The 17,610-nt window shown below is 37.7% G+C and overlaps 1 protein-coding gene across 1 annotated transcript; it reads right to left on the bottom strand.

Annotated features, from left to right (window-relative positions):
• Positions 1-1,563: 1,563 nt before the first annotated feature.
• On the bottom strand, positions 1,564-4,221 carry cited4b (Cbp/p300-interacting transactivator, with Glu/Asp-rich carboxy-terminal domain, 4b). Its single transcript, XM_032559069.1, has 2 exons — positions 4,022-4,221; positions 1,564-3,217 (listed from the first exon to the last, which is right to left on the bottom strand). Exon 2 carries the CDS (start codon positions 3,210-3,212, stop codon positions 2,436-2,438), a length of 777 nt encoding a protein of 258 aa, XP_032414960.1. The 5' UTR covers positions 3,213-3,217; positions 4,022-4,221; the 3' UTR covers positions 1,564-2,435.
• Between the last annotated feature and the right edge of the window lie 13,389 nt (positions 4,222-17,610).

Here is a 17,610-nt window from a genome sequence, read left to right as displayed (position 1 = left end):
TTTCCCTCCTTGTTACTCACGATGCTGGTAAAGATGCCTCTGTTGACAATGTGGAAAAAGCTAACCGCGGTGATGACATTCCCAACACAACCTCAATCAAGCATTTTCTCAGCCTGGAGTCACAAAACAATTCCAACAACTCTGCTACCACAGAAAGTGTCTTTACCATCATTTCACAATGAACTCTATTATATTAGGGGATTGGTTTTGTGGCTGAACTGGCAGTCAGGCAGCAGGCTAAATGACTGCTATTTTGAAATAGTGTAAACCTTTTATGAATTTACTTCTCACAGCAAACAGGCAGATTCTTCAGGCTAGGACTATTTGCAATAAGACATTCTAGTTTAAATAACCTTTTTTACTATCAAAATTCTTAACTCAGCTCCTTTGCTTTTACTGTGTCATTTACTTTATCGTGGCATCAGAGTTAATGTCCAAATAAAGGTAAATCCACTTTTGGGTATAATTACCCAAAATGCAAGGTCAGAATTCAACTGATAAATGCAACTTTCCTCTTGCAAACAGTAGAGAAACATAATCGTACCAAATTGTCACTCAGATTATTTTCAGTGGCAAGAATTACATATTAACCTGAAATTCCGACAGATTTCTAAGAAATAGCCAAAGTTGTAGTTAAATTTTTTAACAGAACTTCCAACAGTGTTCTCCTTTGCCTTCAATATAAATGAATGCACCACATTCTGAATGTTAAGGGAGGTAAAAGAAACAAAGCTCACTGTTGAAGAACTGCAGCAAAAAGTGACACCTTAGACTCACCAAGTGTCATAAAACAAACCATTAGGAGTCAACTAGTCACCTATGAGGCTTACAGGAAAAAAGCTGTTTCTATCCAAGCGTGAAAAATGTAAATGTGTGGGGTTTGCTAAACTCCATCAGGTCTTTTCCTGGAATTGTTTGCTTTGGTCTGGTGAGAATAAACAACACACATTCTGTGTGGAATACCTGTGGAAAAGCACCTTATTAAAAAAATGGCCCCTGGAATTAAACTAAATATGTGTAATCACTAGATTTTGGAGCAGTGCAAAGACTGGAAAAACATGATCAAATTAACAAAGACAAGATTCACCGGACACAAAAATCAGCCTTTATCTATAGAAATCTCACTGTCTAGTCCTGGATCCTATGGAAACGGAACAGAAATGAGAATGGGCAAGAACTATCAACAATCCAGAACCATGGTTCTCAAACTACCGGTAGTTGTATTTGGGCTGCTGTTAGTCGTTTCTCACAAGAAATGTTAGTTTCCATTATTCTGCAAGACCTTTATTTAACCAGGAAAAGCTCACTTCTAGTAAAAACATGTTTTTCAGGTGCAAATTAACTGCAGTGTGTAATGTAGAGTTTAAAAACAGCTGCAGCCATAAAGACAAGTTGGTCAATCACATCAATCCAAAGAAAAAACAATGAGAAAAAAAAAGGTTAAAATGAAGGCAGCCATATTGGATTCTGAGACCAAGCCTACTGAAAAATATCTGGCTTGTCCCCTCACCTCAGACTTTTACTGACTATAGGAAGAGCTAAGCAATGAATTGAAAGGCAGGCCACACTTCTATCCAGGCCATTTTTATTGATCGTCAAAACCCCCTTTCACAAAGACCACCAAAAAAAAAAAAAAAAAAAAGGGAACAATATAAACAACCAATAAATAAAAATCTGCATGATTAAGGCGGTTCTACATCTCCAATAGAACACAAACAGTGTGGACATGTTGGAGTTTTACAGCTTCATACAGTACAAGCAGTAGATTTTGTTTTTAGAACATCACATCTTGAAAAGGCCGCACTTTACCAAGAGTTAAGCATTTTACTTGAAAGTGTGCATTTCATCACTAATGATCCACTGTATCACTTTTGTGATTAAAGATAAAATGAGCATTGCTTTCTTTAATGAAATAATTTTAATATTAAGCCAAACAGAATAGGAAAGTCCATGAGCAGAGATCCTAAATTTCCATATTCCTACCCAAACTTGTTTAAAAAAAAAAAAAAAACAATCAAAAAAAAAAAAAGGATCAGAAAAACCACTTGGATCCCAAGAACAGAGAAGGTGACTCTTCTGTATATCAGTTTTCTCAGATAGGAATAAATAAATACACCTTTTTTTACTGGTAAACTGTCAGAGAGTCCAGACTTAGAGGCTACATAGTGTCATAGTTATTGTTCAGTGGCTTTTGAGATTTTAAGGATTTCTTAGTTACATTCATGTCCAGGATGGTGAACGGTCTCCAGCCACAACCAAACACAAGCTGTGGATATCCAGAGTTCTCTTTTGCACATCCAGCACTGCAACTTCAGTTTAGTTGTACTGGTCTGTGCTCATGAAATTAAAATCAAACCAACAGCCTCTCTCCATCCTTCCTGGACAATGCTTACACCTCCTCCTCCAAGTGTGGCCCATTGCAAACAAAGGTCCTTTCAGCAGCTAACAGTGCTAGGTTGCTGCTTGCTCACAAAGTCTGAGATAAAATCAAACTCATTTTGGCCCAGAAAGAGTTCCGGTAACTCCTGGACCCGGTCCAAGCCCAGTTCCATGACTAGTGACGTCAGGACATCCTCGTCAATCATATCCGCGTCCATTCCATTTAGGGCCAGTGCTGGTCCAGCCATGTGCTGCATGCTAGCCAGTTGAGCTGGGTTCATGCGGTACTGGTTTGTAGGCCCCATGTGGTTCCCACCCATAGGTCCCAGTGGGTGTCCATGGTACTGGGTGTTTAGCTTCTGCAGGTGCATGCTGGCCATCAGCTGCTGAGATGTTAACCCTCCATTCATGAACTGTTGTTGTTGCTGCTGCTGCTGCTGCTGCTGTGGATGCGGCGCCTGCTGTTGATGCTGCTGTGGGTGCATATGATGCTGCTGCTGCTGCTGCTGCTGAGGGTGGTGATGCTGCTGCTGAGGCTGTCCATTGTACATCATGTTACCAGAGGTCATCTGGTGATGACCCATCTGGGCTCCATTGAGCTGTCCGTTCATGGGCCCGCCAACCATGCCCTGGCGCTGCCTAATGGCGGCCTCCATGCTGGCCTGGTTGCCTCCGTAGTGCATCATCTGGCCGTTGGGAAGCGCCCTCATGCCCTGCTGGTTAGCGTGCTGCTGGTGACCCGCCTGCAGGCCGCCATTCATGCCCATTCTGTAACCGTGGAGACCAGTGCCTGCTGAGCTGTGATTCATGGACATCATCATATGATCTCCCATGCCTCCTGCATATGAGCAGAAAACAGTGTAATTTAGGAACAGACAAGCAGCAAAACTCTCATAGCAGGTTTGTTACTTAGATGTAATGTCATCTAATTAAAAATAAACAATGTTATGAGATTGGTTGTTTAAATCCAATGCAGGACTTCTTGTAAACTGGCAAAACTCCTTTATAAATTAAATGTGTAATATGGGAATATCCTAACGGAACAAAACGTGTATGGATATTTTGCCTGCTGGCGAAAGCACACACATAAACACACACACAACCCTGCTGGTGCGCTTAAATCTCCAAAAAGCTTCCCTCTTTGTGCCAAAGCAAATAACGCCCAGGTTTAAAATTACAGGTTAACATAGGAGGGGGGCATTTTCTGATCGAGAAAAATCTAAACTAAAACGCCGCTTTTTAAATCCCACCTATAATGCACACCAGCTGAGGTGGATATCTGTTAGATTTTCTTGCACGTAAGGTTGCAACAAAGAACACTGACATCATGCAACATCTCCCCAACAGCTGAATCACCACAAAACCCAACGAGGCGTGCAAACATGATTAAACACATGGATCTGTTTTTGTGTTTTATTCATATTTAGGTTTCCGCATCTAAACACTACATTTGTTTAAATGTTTGTATTCGATATTGCAGAATGATATATTTCCGTTTTGTTATGATCGACTTTGAAACAAGGGAATGCAAACAATGGAGCAGCAGCACGAGTCACTGAGACCAACAAACAGCGAAAAAACCCAAATTTCTCCAACAAATCAATCCGATTGCTAAATAAAACCAAACACATATTTCACTCACCCGTATCCGCTGCGTTTTCTCAAAGTTGCGCGACTTCAGTTTTCCTGTGCGAGGCGAAGCTCCTTCGGATTACAGGACGTATTCCTCGGGGTTACGCTTCATGCTCAAAGCGGGGACGGTGCGCACAAAGACTACTGCATCAGATCTTGAAACGACTGCCTATTTTCTGGGTCAACTCAGGGATTATGTACATCTAAAAAGCTCAGAGGAAGGCAAGTCAGAGGGGAGGTGGAGCCTCGGCGCTGTCGCTTCTTTGTTCCTATTGGCCCTACTTGATATAATTGTGCATGGGCGTAGAGAGAAAAAAGGGGCCGTTGGAGAGTTGGGAAACAGTAGTCAATTTAAATACCATCCACCTCACTCTTTATTTCTAGAGATCATTGTTTGCACACACAGTGAGATAGATAGATAGATAGATAGATAGATAGATAGATAGATAGATAGATAGATAGATAGATAGATAGATAGATAGATAGATAGATAGATAGATAGATAGATAGATAGATAGATAGATAGATAGATAGATAGATAGATAGATAGATAGATAGATAGATAGATAGATAGATAGATAGATAGATAGATAGATCAAATATTAATATTTTACAAAGAGAAGCTTATGCAGAATGTTTTCAAATATGAACTAAAGGAGAAAAAGCAACCCAAGCTTATGTGTAAAAGTGATTGACCTCACCCACAGTCATCCTTTTCACATCATGAATTAGCTATAAGTTTGTTTTTTTTTTTGTTCATTTTACTAGCAAGACCAGGGTCTGATTACTGCTAGATCTATGCCATCAAGAAATAAATGAAGCAGGCTAAGACATTTTTAAAGAACACAAAATTAAAAAAAATAATGAACAAGCTTCTATCATTCTGGAAAGAGTTAGAAAACTGTCTTTAAGACTTTGGAAACCACAGTCAAGGTCTTCAGCCACCAATTGACAAAACAAATGTCAGTTGTTAGTGGTGAACTATCCCAGGATTGGCTAATCTACAAAAATCCTTCAGAGAGTGCATTGACTCAGCAAGGACACCACCAAAAGAACATGGAAAAACATCTGTAACAATGGCCCCTTGGATCGTTCCAATGCCAAAGCCACATGTGGATCAAGAAGAACCTGAACATTTGTCAAAAAACATCTTGACGGACACGATTTTGGGCAAAATATCTGCTGGATTAATGAGTCAAAAATGGAACGTTTTGAAAGTGTGCCGTTAATCTGGTGTAAAACTAATGTTTTCAGAAAAATAACATCATGCCTATAGTCGGAGAGTTGATCGGAAGGTTATAAGGGGCTTTGTGGGTAGAGTAATTGTCTTGTAATCGGAAATCGGAAAGTTGTAGGTTCAAATCCAGGTTCCTCCTGCCACATATCGATGTGCCTCTGGGCAAAGCAGTTAACCCCAAATTACCTACGTGAGATCTACATATCGGTGTATAACCGTGTGTGCGTTTATGAGTGCAAATGGATGAATGTGACTCTAGTATAAAGCGCTTGGCTTGAGTGATCAAAATGATTGGAAAAGCGCTATATAAGTTCAGTCCATTTACTGCCAAACATGGTGGTGGTAGTGTGATTGTCTTGTCCTGCTTTGCTGTTTCAAGTCCTAGACAAACTAAAAAACATAAATTCCACTGGTTTATTGGCTTATTATCTTATGCTGAACTGCATTTGGGTTAAACCTCAGTTGAACCTAAACTCCTCCATAGAGATATAACAAATATATTAGCAGCTATTGCTGCCAAAGGTGGTGCATACAGTTAATAGATATTAATAATTCGAAAACTACATTTTGCTTTTTGACGGACATATTTTTTTCCGAAGCTAGATTTTGATCTGAAACATGTAAGGACCAAATACTTACTCACAAGATGATAGATAGATAGATAGATAGATAGATAGATAGATAGATAGATAGATAGATAGATAGATAGATAGATAGATAGATAGATAGATAGATAGATAGATAGATAGATAGATAGATAGATAGATAGATAGATAGATAGATAGATAGACAGACATGCTCTATACTTTTCATTACATGTGTTTTTACATTGCAAGCGTGATGCCCTTGTGAGCGTATTCACACTTCATCTCTAAGATCCATGAGATCCCTGTTAGTCCATGTGACCCAGCAGTCTGCTGGCTGGCTGCGGAGGGAGGGCAGAGGAATGTTGCCTCTGTGCTATTCTAAGCCACTCAGGCTGCAAGCTGCAGTGTAACCACAGCCACTCGTGGATGTTCACTTGCCTCATTCATAGTGTTTTATGTGACTCAAGATGCATATGTGTGTTTTTCTACAGGTCTGAGTGTGTCAGTGTGTGTCTGCATATCCACTCCTCATATCCATTTGTGTCTTGATTGCTCACTTTAGGACAACGACCCTTCTCCTGCAGTTGCAAATGAATGAAAGCACTTTTGGTTGAAGCAACCCAGTCTATTGTAAGGTTAATTTGTCCATAAACGAGCAGCTACAGGTTTGTCATTGTGTGACATTGTCCGGTTAACCACTGTTGTAGAAAGCCACTCCCAGGTGTGGAGACTGTCTGAGAAAATCACCCAACCAGGCAGTGCAAACAAAAACACAGAATTAACATAAGTTTCTGGTAAGCCTTATTCATTCATTCTTTGAGTCAAGAAAATGGGAATGCAAAAGACTTCTGGCAATAAAACAATAAACCTTGCATCAAATAGCAATTTTCTTCAACTGAGTCACATCATTACATCAGTTTAAAATAGAGGTGTAACAATATATTTAGCTCACATGAGAGGATGCATAATACTCTATTCATTAGAACAATACACTGTATTTTGATGGGAGCAGAATCTCCTTCTTTGTTTCACAGAGGAAGCTTTTCAGATATCAAAAATTGTTATCACTGAAGAACTGCCCAAACCAAGCTTTACCAGTCCATATTTAGCCGTTTCTTCTGGTTTTCACATTCTAATGTGGTCCCAATCCTAAAAGAAAACTTCAACATGTTAGTTTTTCACCAACAGAAAGCTCCAAAGTATATGTCATACCAATTTTAGCATAGTTATCCAGTTTCAGTTTTCTCACAGTGCTTATAAACAAGTTTGGTTCAGCTTGGTATGAAACCCTAAGCAGACTTTCTGTGGGGGGCTAAAGATGATCACATTCTAGTTGCAAGTCGTAAAACCAGTGGGATTTGCAAATTGTTGCAGTGCTAACGACCCTTAACAGTGCAGGCTGAGAAAATGTATTTCCCTTCGTTTTGTGCATTCAAACAAGAGAAGCATGTGCACAAATAGAGATTATGCGCCACTGCTTAGTAAGATGCAGACAGTCAGAATTGTAAATAAAGCATTCATACCCGCAACATTCATTACATTTTACATATGTAGCAACTACACTGAGCTCAGTAGGCAATCTTAACATCATGGCTGCTGTGTAACCTCTGACTTTACCAGTGGAAACTCTGAGCTCAGTAGGCATTCTTGCCATATTTCTGGCTGGGGGAAGGGTTAAGAAATAAATTGTTTTGTTCATAAGTATCTATGTGAAAATAAATATTTGTGTAAAATCCAAATATGTGAGGATTGTGGCATTCTAGGAAATGTGTAATTTGTGACTTGGGTTGTAGTCAGCAAAAGATTAAATGTTGCCCTACCCTTTTTACATGTCTTGGTATGATTCATGGATTTATTCCCTCTCAATGTAGTCAGTGTTTTTAGGGAGAAGCGATTTCGCAAACATTGCCTTCAGCCTTTTATTGATTTCGGACTTTCTGTTAAGGCGTATAGGTGTGGCTGCATCTTGGCAAGAAGAAACACAAGCGCCAGAATGTTTGTGTGATGGTAGGCAGAAATAGGCAGACAGCTGAGAGACACCTCTGTGCTACACTGTAAAACCAAAGACAAATTAACTGAAAAACTTCATGACACCTTCTGAAACAAAAATAATGACTTGCATTATTAACACATTTTAATTCTGTTATAATAATCATATTTATTTTTTCCGTAAAGGAGCAGTATTATGTATTTTCCAGGAACATAATGCCTGTACTTAGCACAATCACATAACTAGGTTACCATCAGTTGCTGTAAAATGCTTTATATATCAAACATGGTTAAAATACATTTGACTTTATAAGTTAATGCCTTGAATTTGGCCTTCTTTTTCTGCAAGAAGCTTGTGGTCTTTCCAACATGTTACCTCACCATGTCATCACAACATTGCTCCTCTATTAATCCTTAGAAACTTTGTACTAAGAACAGTTTGGGAACTGTTTGGAAGGAATTTAGGAGCCGAAAGAGCCTGCTCGTCTTTGGGACCAATGCCACAAGAGTTGGCTGTCTGAAAAGAGCCTGACTTCCCATTAGTTTATTATCATGTACAGCCTCATATTTTAGCTAAACTTGTCAAATATGAATGTTTTGCATGATAAGTCTTCCTCATTCAGAAAAGTCTGAAAAGCCTTCAATTAGGGAAGGCTTGTTTAATTTTATGTGTTTATTCCATTACGGAAGCTGGTATATTTTTAGAATATTTTAATCAAACTTTTGAAATGAAGAAAACACTGCAAAAAATCTCTTGAACATGGAAATAATTATATATTAAACAACATCCTCAAACTGCTTTATGGGGTTTTGCGACGCACTCGCTTCCTCACCGCTGTGTATTGACAGAGGGGATGTTCTCACCTAACTGTCATGGTAACTGATTCTTAAATTACTATTAAAACCTCACTTTCCTCTCCATAACTGTGAGGTCCCACAGTACAAGATGATTACTTTCTAAAGCCTTGACTACAAAAAATTTAGATATGGCAACTTGAATGTTGGGCTTGTAAACACAGAATGCACTTTTAATGTATTATAAAACAACACAATGAATGATAGCACCATTAGGGAGAGAAACATGATTTTTATTGGTAAAGATACACTTTACTGTGTCATAAAATAACACAATGTCTGTTAAAAAGTTAACAGCGTGAAACGGAATAACACAACTTAAAAATGCATTTATGTGGTGTCATAAAACAACATCTGGCGTGTCAAATATTTAACATGATTAAAGAGTTAAAATAATAACAGTGTAATTTTATCTCATACTCTATGGGAATTGCATAAACTCAGAAAGAGAGTCAAGTGTAACACTCTGAGAGTTGAATTAGCACTCCCGATTTTGCTGTGTGCCTTTGCTCCAAATTCCTTTAAAGCAAAAGCACCACAGAAGTGCATTAAAGTGAAGACGGCACAAGGGAATTGCCTGCTAAGTGATGCAATGACTACCAATTTCCCTGGCTCTTAAAGTTTGTTGAAGAAAAAGAAACTTAGCAGATGCCATTGAACAAAGAAATAATGGAACAATGGTTCTTGTAGCCAGTCAAAAAGTCAATGTTTTGGTCAAAGGGCATGTGAAAAATACGACTCTGATAATGCTCTACACAGCTGAAACTTTACAATGTGGAATTACATTCAATAAATTTTAATACTATTTCATATTTCTGTTCCAGCCTAGTCTCTTTCTGCATGGAGTTGGCATGTTCACCTTTTGAATGTGTGGGATCTCTTCAGACCAAAAACATGAGTCTTAGTTTTATTGGTTTCTACAATTGCCCTGAGGTAAGAGTGTGTGTGTATGGTTGTTTGTCCAGTGTTTTCTTTGTTGTGGACTGGTAACTTATCCAGGGTATACCTGCCTCTCACCCAATGATTGCTAGAGAGAACCACCAGCTCACTTGTGCCCTTCCATGCATAAATGTGTGCAGACAACAGATAACGCAATTCACATAGGGACACACCTAATATACATTATTAACACACAGATTGATGTTTTGAAGCATTTTCTTCTGTTAATTATAATTATTTTCCACTTAGAGGAAATTAAAACACAACATCAAAGACTTACATTATATCAGATTTGACCAAATAAAGAAGGGGTAGAACATTATGTATTTTCTTGTCCTTTTGGTAGGACACTCAATTAACTATGTTACCTTCAGCGTTTATGAAGATGGAATTTATGAAATGAAATGACATCAGACTTAAATAGTGCTTTATATATATATATATATAGGAATTTGACTTTGCATCATAGCTGTATCTAATGTCTTGAAATTGGCCTCTGTCTCTTTAAGGAGCCTCTATCCTTTTGGACACGCCGACTTCACCACGTCATCACCACAATTCTTCTTCATTAAGCCTTTTAAAACCATTCTTAGGAGAGTTGAACTGACAATAAGCTCATATGATAAGCTCAGCAGAATCACAGTTCCACTAGTAGCTTGCTAATTGCTGTTGCCACTAGTCTGTGGCTGAGTGGGGGAGGGGCAGAAGAGGGTGGTCTGTGGGGCAGGAGTTCAGCTGGACTGAAGTCCAAGGTAAATAGGTGGGGCATGGGATGAGCAAGCATTTAGGCACACCCTGAATGGCTGCCAGGGGTGATTCAAGGATTTCTCAAACATGCATAAAAGAATCAAAGAATCAAAACTCCCTACATTTTTGATTAGGGAGTGACATTGTATCATGACGTAAAGCTCAAAAAAACTTTAGAAAAATAACCCCTTAAAAATATAATAGACAAATATAGTCTTAATGAGACATACTGAATATCTGAGCCTCTTTTTTGTATATTTTTTGGACAGTTCTCAAAAAAAACATCCCCAAAATTAGATCCATATATCTCAGGAACTACAAGGTGTATTTGACCTTTTCGGGTATTCCAGAGAATACTCTAGAGGTCTAAAAATTCTACATTCATATTACTGAGAAAGAACAAATACATATGGCACACAGTGAAAAAATACTAAATAAAAATATTAAATTCTAATAAAATACATTACGTAATGTGGATTTTCCTTAAAAAGCATGCAGTGGAAACCCGGAACCTCTAGTAATTCACAATACAGGTTCTGACCACTTACTGGACCAAATTTCATTCCAAAAAGATGAAGCATAGACATTTTACAAAGGTATTGGTAAATTCCAGAACATTCCAAATATGCCGGTTTAGGACATTTTGGCACTATATGTGCAATTACAAATTTCTCTCTCTTTATTTATTTATTTACTTATTCCCCCCCAACCTATATCTTGCTATAAATATTATTTGCAATTAATAACAGTGATTTTTTTAACAATATAAGAGTGAATTACTACTAAAAAGCACAGACCTGGGTGCTCTGGTTATAAAAGCATTGAGCATTGAGTCAGAAAAGCAAACCTACTGCGCAGATTTTTGCAGCCCATTGGTTGATTTGGGTGATTGACACATCTAACATGGATTATGACCATGAAACAGCAAAGGTAGTACTGAATTTATCTTTTTAGCTTCGTGAAATTAGCTACGAAATTAGCTGGTTTTTTGTTGTTTTTTTTGTCTTCTTTGGCTGCTGGTTCAGTGAGTTTTGCAAATAGCATGGTGATTCTGGTATTGTCGGAAACAGCAAAGTCTGGGTTTTAATCTGATTGGTAGTTTGTGTGAGCAGGAGTTGCTGCATGTTTACCAGGTGTGAGTCGTTAGCACCTAATTAGCGCCTAATTAGTTTTTATTTTTGTTTTTTTTTTTGTAAATGCTTAGTGTTTGAGCTGGGTGTTGTTGAGGTAGAAAATTGTGTTGTTATCATTTAGATGAGCTTTTGCCCATTACATAGATATGCAACATGCCTATATTGGTTATTGTATAGCATATGCTTAGATTGATCTTGTTGGCAAAAGTGCTGCAGAACCCAATATTGGGTCTGGTTTGGACCATAGTGATAAGGTTGTAAGGTACTTTTAATCTGACAAACAAACCTCTTTGGGTATATATAGTGTCATCTATTAAATATGATCATAGATTATGTTTGGTTGTCGAATATGAACCTCTTTTGTTATTTTCAAGCATCCTGTTCACTTTACACTCCACTTACTGTAATCTCAATTTAGGTGCAAAATAAATGTACTTAATTAGCATTCTGTTGTAGTATCCAAGTACACACAGACAAAGATATTCAATAGGGTTGCTGTGCTCAAGGCTACAACAGAGGGTACAGCTAACATTTAATTACAGAAACATCTATTAACTGGCTGTGACATCTCAGTTTAAAGGTTGTAAAACTAAAACCAGCAACTGACAATTCACTCCATATTCCCAATACTGTTCTAAAGGTAGAACTGAAAGTGTAAGAAATAGCCCCAAGCCAAGACAAAAACCTATCATTTTGCTGGGTTTTGCACAGGAACATAGTGTTACTGGACAGTTACTCTTGTATTAAATTTAAACATGCTACTTCTGGGAGTATGAAAATACATCCTTTCAATTACGGGGTTATATATATTAGGATATAATAAAACGATTCAGATTCTTGTCATTATTTGTCATTATCTATTAAACAAAGATAAAGCCATAATTCAAAAGATCTGTGTGGAAAAAGTAAGTACAGTGCTTTAATCCAAAATTATAAACTGACAAAATGTGAACTGAAGTATTTCAGACTATTTATAGATTCTGTAAAAAAAAGAAAACAATTTGGTAAAAAAATATTTAATCCATTATTAGCTGATAAAAACACATAGGACAAAGTCAATGCCTCGCTTACTTTGTAGACACAAAGGTAAATTTGGCATGTTAATTACAGGAGTGTTAGATTTAAGGACTACTTCAATTTTCTTAGGAAGAGAACTGCATTTGATCATTATTCCTTTAAAACCACTTGGGAAAAAAACATGGTCATGTTAGTGCCCTTTACATTATGACCAATCTAAACAATGTTAATTTCCTGCTCATAAACTACAGTTCTTGAAAACTACAGAACTTGCAGTGCTTCCCAATGCTAGTGCTGAAGACACACTGCCGTGCATGTTTTAGATAGCTCCCTGATTTAGCATACTTGAGTCAGGAAACCATCTAAAACATGCAGGGCAGTGTGTCTCGAGGTCTGGGATTGAAAAACATTGGCTTATGCCTTGTTTCCAGAGATTGGTACAGCATGGGTCACTGTGGTTTGGAATGATATTTTGTTTGCTTTCATTGAAAAAGTGGACATTCAACCGACCCGTACTTCACCATTCCTGGGGTTTCTTCAGTTATATGTCCTTATGACAATGGTACAGCATGGCATTGATTGGGGACAGAAAAACATCACTGCTTGTGACAAGCATAAAACATACAGCAGAGTGTCATGTTTTTGTCACACTATGGTGCAACGTAAGCTGAAAGCTTCTGCCTCACAGAGTATCCTTCCATGTGTCTTCAACCGCTTTCAGACTTGTGGCAGAGGCCAGAACAAAACACATGCTCAAACTGTGTTTCAAGCATGTTTTGTAGGAGCTCGTCCTTCAAAACATTTTCAGTTGTATTCAACTATACTGTTGTATTCAACAGGGGTGAATACTGTTGTATTCACAACAGTCCAAGCACTGTTGTGAATAGGAGCTAAAGGTAGAGTGACAGAATGAGCAGGAGTTTCTTAAAGAGACAGATGCCCAATTTCAATGAGTCAAATTGCAATGTAAAATATCTTTTAAGCCTCCAGTGTTCTTAGTTCAACACTCCAGAAGTGTTGCAGCCAATGTCGAGGGTTGGACTATAGGTTGGGTGTGGGGTGTCCCGTCAGACCGTCAATTAAAAAAAAAAAAACTCCTAAAAACACATGGACCATGCACACCCCACACACAGACCCCATTTCTAAAGACTGTGGCAGAGTTAAGTCATGAGCCTGAGCATGGAGGCTGGTCCACGCTTCCAAGCAACCCCTAGCCTTTTTCTAATTGTAATACCTTGAACTATAACAATGATACATTCCAAGAGAGACCCAAAGAGTCTGAGCAATATACAGTATAGCATATTTTTGGGGTAAATTTGCTGGAATAATGACTCCTGGGAAGATTGACTGCCTGTAAAGAGATTGCATTAAATGTTTCCCACTTGTGAACAATCTACCTCAGTGTGGAATGATGGACTTCAAATTGCTTGTAATTGGTCCCAGAATCTTTGTCCAAATTATTGAGCAGCAGCAGCAATTTGGTCCATACACAACTGTACTCTCTAGATCAGTTAATTGCCAAGACTTCTGCTTTTATAGAGGCAGTGGTGATGATCAGTTATTAAGTGCCTTCTGCTAGTAGTAGTAGTAGTTGGCTGCTACTTTTTCTCATATAAATACAATGCAAGCAAAAAGATCAGTTTTGTCATTTTTGCTTAATTTCTGTTCAGTGTCCTTGGTAAAACTGCTTTGTGTCTTGTATAGTTGAAATTAGATTTAAATAAGAAAGAAAATGGTAATAATGAACAGAGAATGTGTACAAGTCCTAATAATCAAGTTACTTTTTACTTTTTACAGGAATATTACAATACCTTTATTCAAATAGATGCCCAATTGCACCTTCTTCTCCAACAGCCATATTAGTCATCTATCAGTAGGATTTTAAACAATCTAATCAGTTCATTGTTTTTACTGGATTAATAAAAAAACAATAATAAAAAACAATAATAATACTGATTAGCTCAAGTAATCCTATCCACTTGAAAACAATTACTGTCTGTAGTCTACAGTATGTTTATACCAACTGATCTTAGCACAATAATGATCCTGATATGTATCATGCAATTCAATTTCCCAAAGCTGAGCAATATGAGTGAATACCTCAGAAACTGTGCCACATCACTTCACACTGAAAAAAACTTTGTTTCATCACATCATCAGGTTGCATGTATTTCTTGAGAACTATTACTCACATCATGTAACGTACAATAAGATGGCCCATTTGATAAGAAATTAGATTTTTTACTGGAGGAAGTGTTACTACCAAGAATTGAATTAGCAACTATTACAGGGCATTGTACACATTGCACAAGCTCAGTGAGGTTATCTTTTATATATATATTTAGCCTTCAGACTCTCCTTGCCATGACTCTAACAGAAATATACCATTATCCCACTGAATGGTTGAAACTCTGCACTAATTTGTTTCCCTTGAGATGTGAAACCAAAAGTTAGTTTGACACTCTCTTTCTCACTTAGTGTGGGGGAGGGTTGTTATTGTTCTGGTAAATGAGAGAGTCTCTATAAATACTCCCAAAGCTTTCGTGTCCTTTCTCAACCACCAATCAACAGTAACTGTTCTACAGAGCAATGAAAGAGCTTAAAATGTGAGTCAAGGCTGAGATGGAAGAAGTGTGGGAGGATTTGAACCAATGTTTTGAGGAAGGGGGTGAGGGACTTTGGATGGAAGGGTGTTTGTGAGGTGGTGGTGGGGGAGGAGGGTACTCGATAACTGCCATTCACTGACAAGTTGCTATGAGTGGGGGGATGAGCCCTGGTGTGAGGGTATTGGTTTGGATACAGACATGGTTGGAATGTGGCTCGCTGAAAGAGTTTTTCAGCAACACGCTTGGATTGCACCACATGATAATGAATTAAGTGCTATTTTTCTGGGAATCTGCAGCTTGTCACAGTTGGATGATGACACCCTTCTTAACAGTCCTGTTACTGTTTTTTTTTTTCTGAATGGAAAATCCCCAAAGTCCCACAATATTAAACATATTGCAATCTAAACAAAGCAAATCCGCAAAAGAGCCACATTATTTTCATAAAGTGTTCATAACTTCTTGGCCATATGGGCATTGACCTACCCTTGTTAGTAAAAGAAATGTAAACTGAAATGAGGAAAAATAAACTTAAAGGTTTTCAGAACAGCAGTCTTTAAGATTTCCATTGAAAGGCATCATGTTTTCAGAAGGGTAAAGCCTATGTTCAGTATGAACATAGGTATTCAAGTCTGCATAACTCAAATTAGAAGTCAGGTCCTCTCCTGCATCTGTGTAGCTTCAAGGTCAATGACTGTTCACATCTGAATCTCATAGAGATTACATTAAAATAAGAATGTCAAGTGATGTTTACTTATATAGCACATTTCAGCACCAGGCCAATTCAAAGTGCTTTACTTTGAATAGTAAAACATTCAAGAGAAGTAATGAAAAGTTGCCTTTCAGACTAAAACTAATGATGTTCCAGTTATTATTAATCAAAGACAGCTCAAAGAATTTTTTTTTTTTCATTTAGAACTGTTTCAGCATTTTTCCAGTCAACAATGTATAGACCCATAAAAACTGATTATTACTGAAAAGCCCATTTATTTCTGGAATTTTATCACTAAGTGAAACACATTACACACAGATGAATGCTTAGTGAACTCTATGTTTAATCCCATTTTAAAGCACAATCAAATAACTATGTTACTTTTAGTTGTTATAAAAATGTTGTATATGTTTAACATGACTTAAAAACATGTTCAAGTCTTGTTAGTCTTCTGTAATTTTACGCCTTTAAATTGGGGCATAACTCTTTAAGAAACTTCTACTCCACTCTGCCTTCAGCACATCATCACAATGCTTCTTATTATGCTGTTATCACTGGTTATTAGAAGCTTTGGACAGAGCAGTACTTCCTATGACAAGCTCAGCAGACTTGCATTTCTACCAGGTGTTTGCTAATTGCTGCTGCCACTAGTCTGAAGGAGCTGAGTGGTCAAGGCAAGGGTCAAGGGTGGTCTATGACAGAGAAACTTGGCAGGAGACTGTAGCTCTGATTGAATGGGTGGTGATTTAAGGATTTCTCAAAATGCATAGAAGAAAATCAAGGCAACATGTTAGGTATGTTTTGGATGAGGGAATAACATTATAATATAACAGAACCCCTCCACCCCAAAATGTATTTTTTAATGTTTGCCCAAAAGTTATTTTCAAAGAGTACTTTTAATCTGACAACCGGGCCCCAGCTGAACACGTATTCTGAATTACTGAATATGACTGCAGTGTAACACTCAGATATCTGACCTTTTTGTAGACAAATCACACTGACCAAGAATTGAGCAAGAGAGTTTTAGCATGACATTATATTGAGCTAACGTAATCTTTTTTCTTGCAGAAGATGATCCTCCAGTTATTAAAAATAACCTAATTCCATGTTTATGACTATGAAGCTGTTATGATAAGCTGTTTACAGTGGATACATGCCAGTACATGTCAAGTAATGCTCTTTAAAGTGAATTATACCTGTGTCTACTCTTGGAGTATGTTGATAACTGTGAGTTTGAACTTTCAGCCAACTATTTTTTTCTGTTTTGTAACCATCTTCTCTGACATGAAATAAATAATAAATTATTTTAAATAAAAAATAGTTGTAGAATCTATTTTTCTTAATGACTATCTAATGTTACTTGGTAGGTTTTCCAGCTCTCCCCTGTGTATACTCTTCTGTGAACTCTAGTAAGCAGTCATTGTGAAGGAAAGTGGATCTGACTGCAGTAACGGACTGACTGATAGACAAAACTAACACCAAGCATAAGCCCCATCTGACTTAAGAGACAAGCCTTGTGCATTAAAATTCAATTGCAATGTTTTTATTCTCTTCATTTTCCATTTTTGTTCACGGTCTAGTCTTTAATTCCAGCCAGTTTGTTTGTTTTGCCTCATTGCACTGTTGAGTATAATATCCAGTTGCTGGTCAAGTCCCAATCAAAATTCCTAAAAAATCAACCTAAGTAGATTGCAGTGATCAAGACACAAATTGACTTCTACATTTGGTGAACCCTGTGTTTGTGCAATGCAAAGGAAAAGTACACCATCAAATCAGAAAG

The sequence above is a fragment of the Xiphophorus hellerii genome, chromosome 3, assembly GCF_003331165.1.
Source record: "Xiphophorus hellerii strain 12219 chromosome 3, Xiphophorus_hellerii-4.1, whole genome shotgun sequence".
In the NCBI taxonomy this organism is placed as follows: domain Eukaryota; kingdom Metazoa; phylum Chordata; class Actinopteri; order Cyprinodontiformes; family Poeciliidae; genus Xiphophorus; species Xiphophorus hellerii.
The sequence above is the reverse complement of the archived record's forward strand: the minus strand, read 5'-3'. Positions and strand labels throughout refer to the sequence as shown.

What these genes read in the sequence shown, in the direction of transcription:
- cited4b (XM_032559069.1), bottom strand. Translation starts at nt 3,212, where the DNA reads ATGGGAGATCATATGATGATGTCCATGAATCACAGCTCAGCAGGCACT.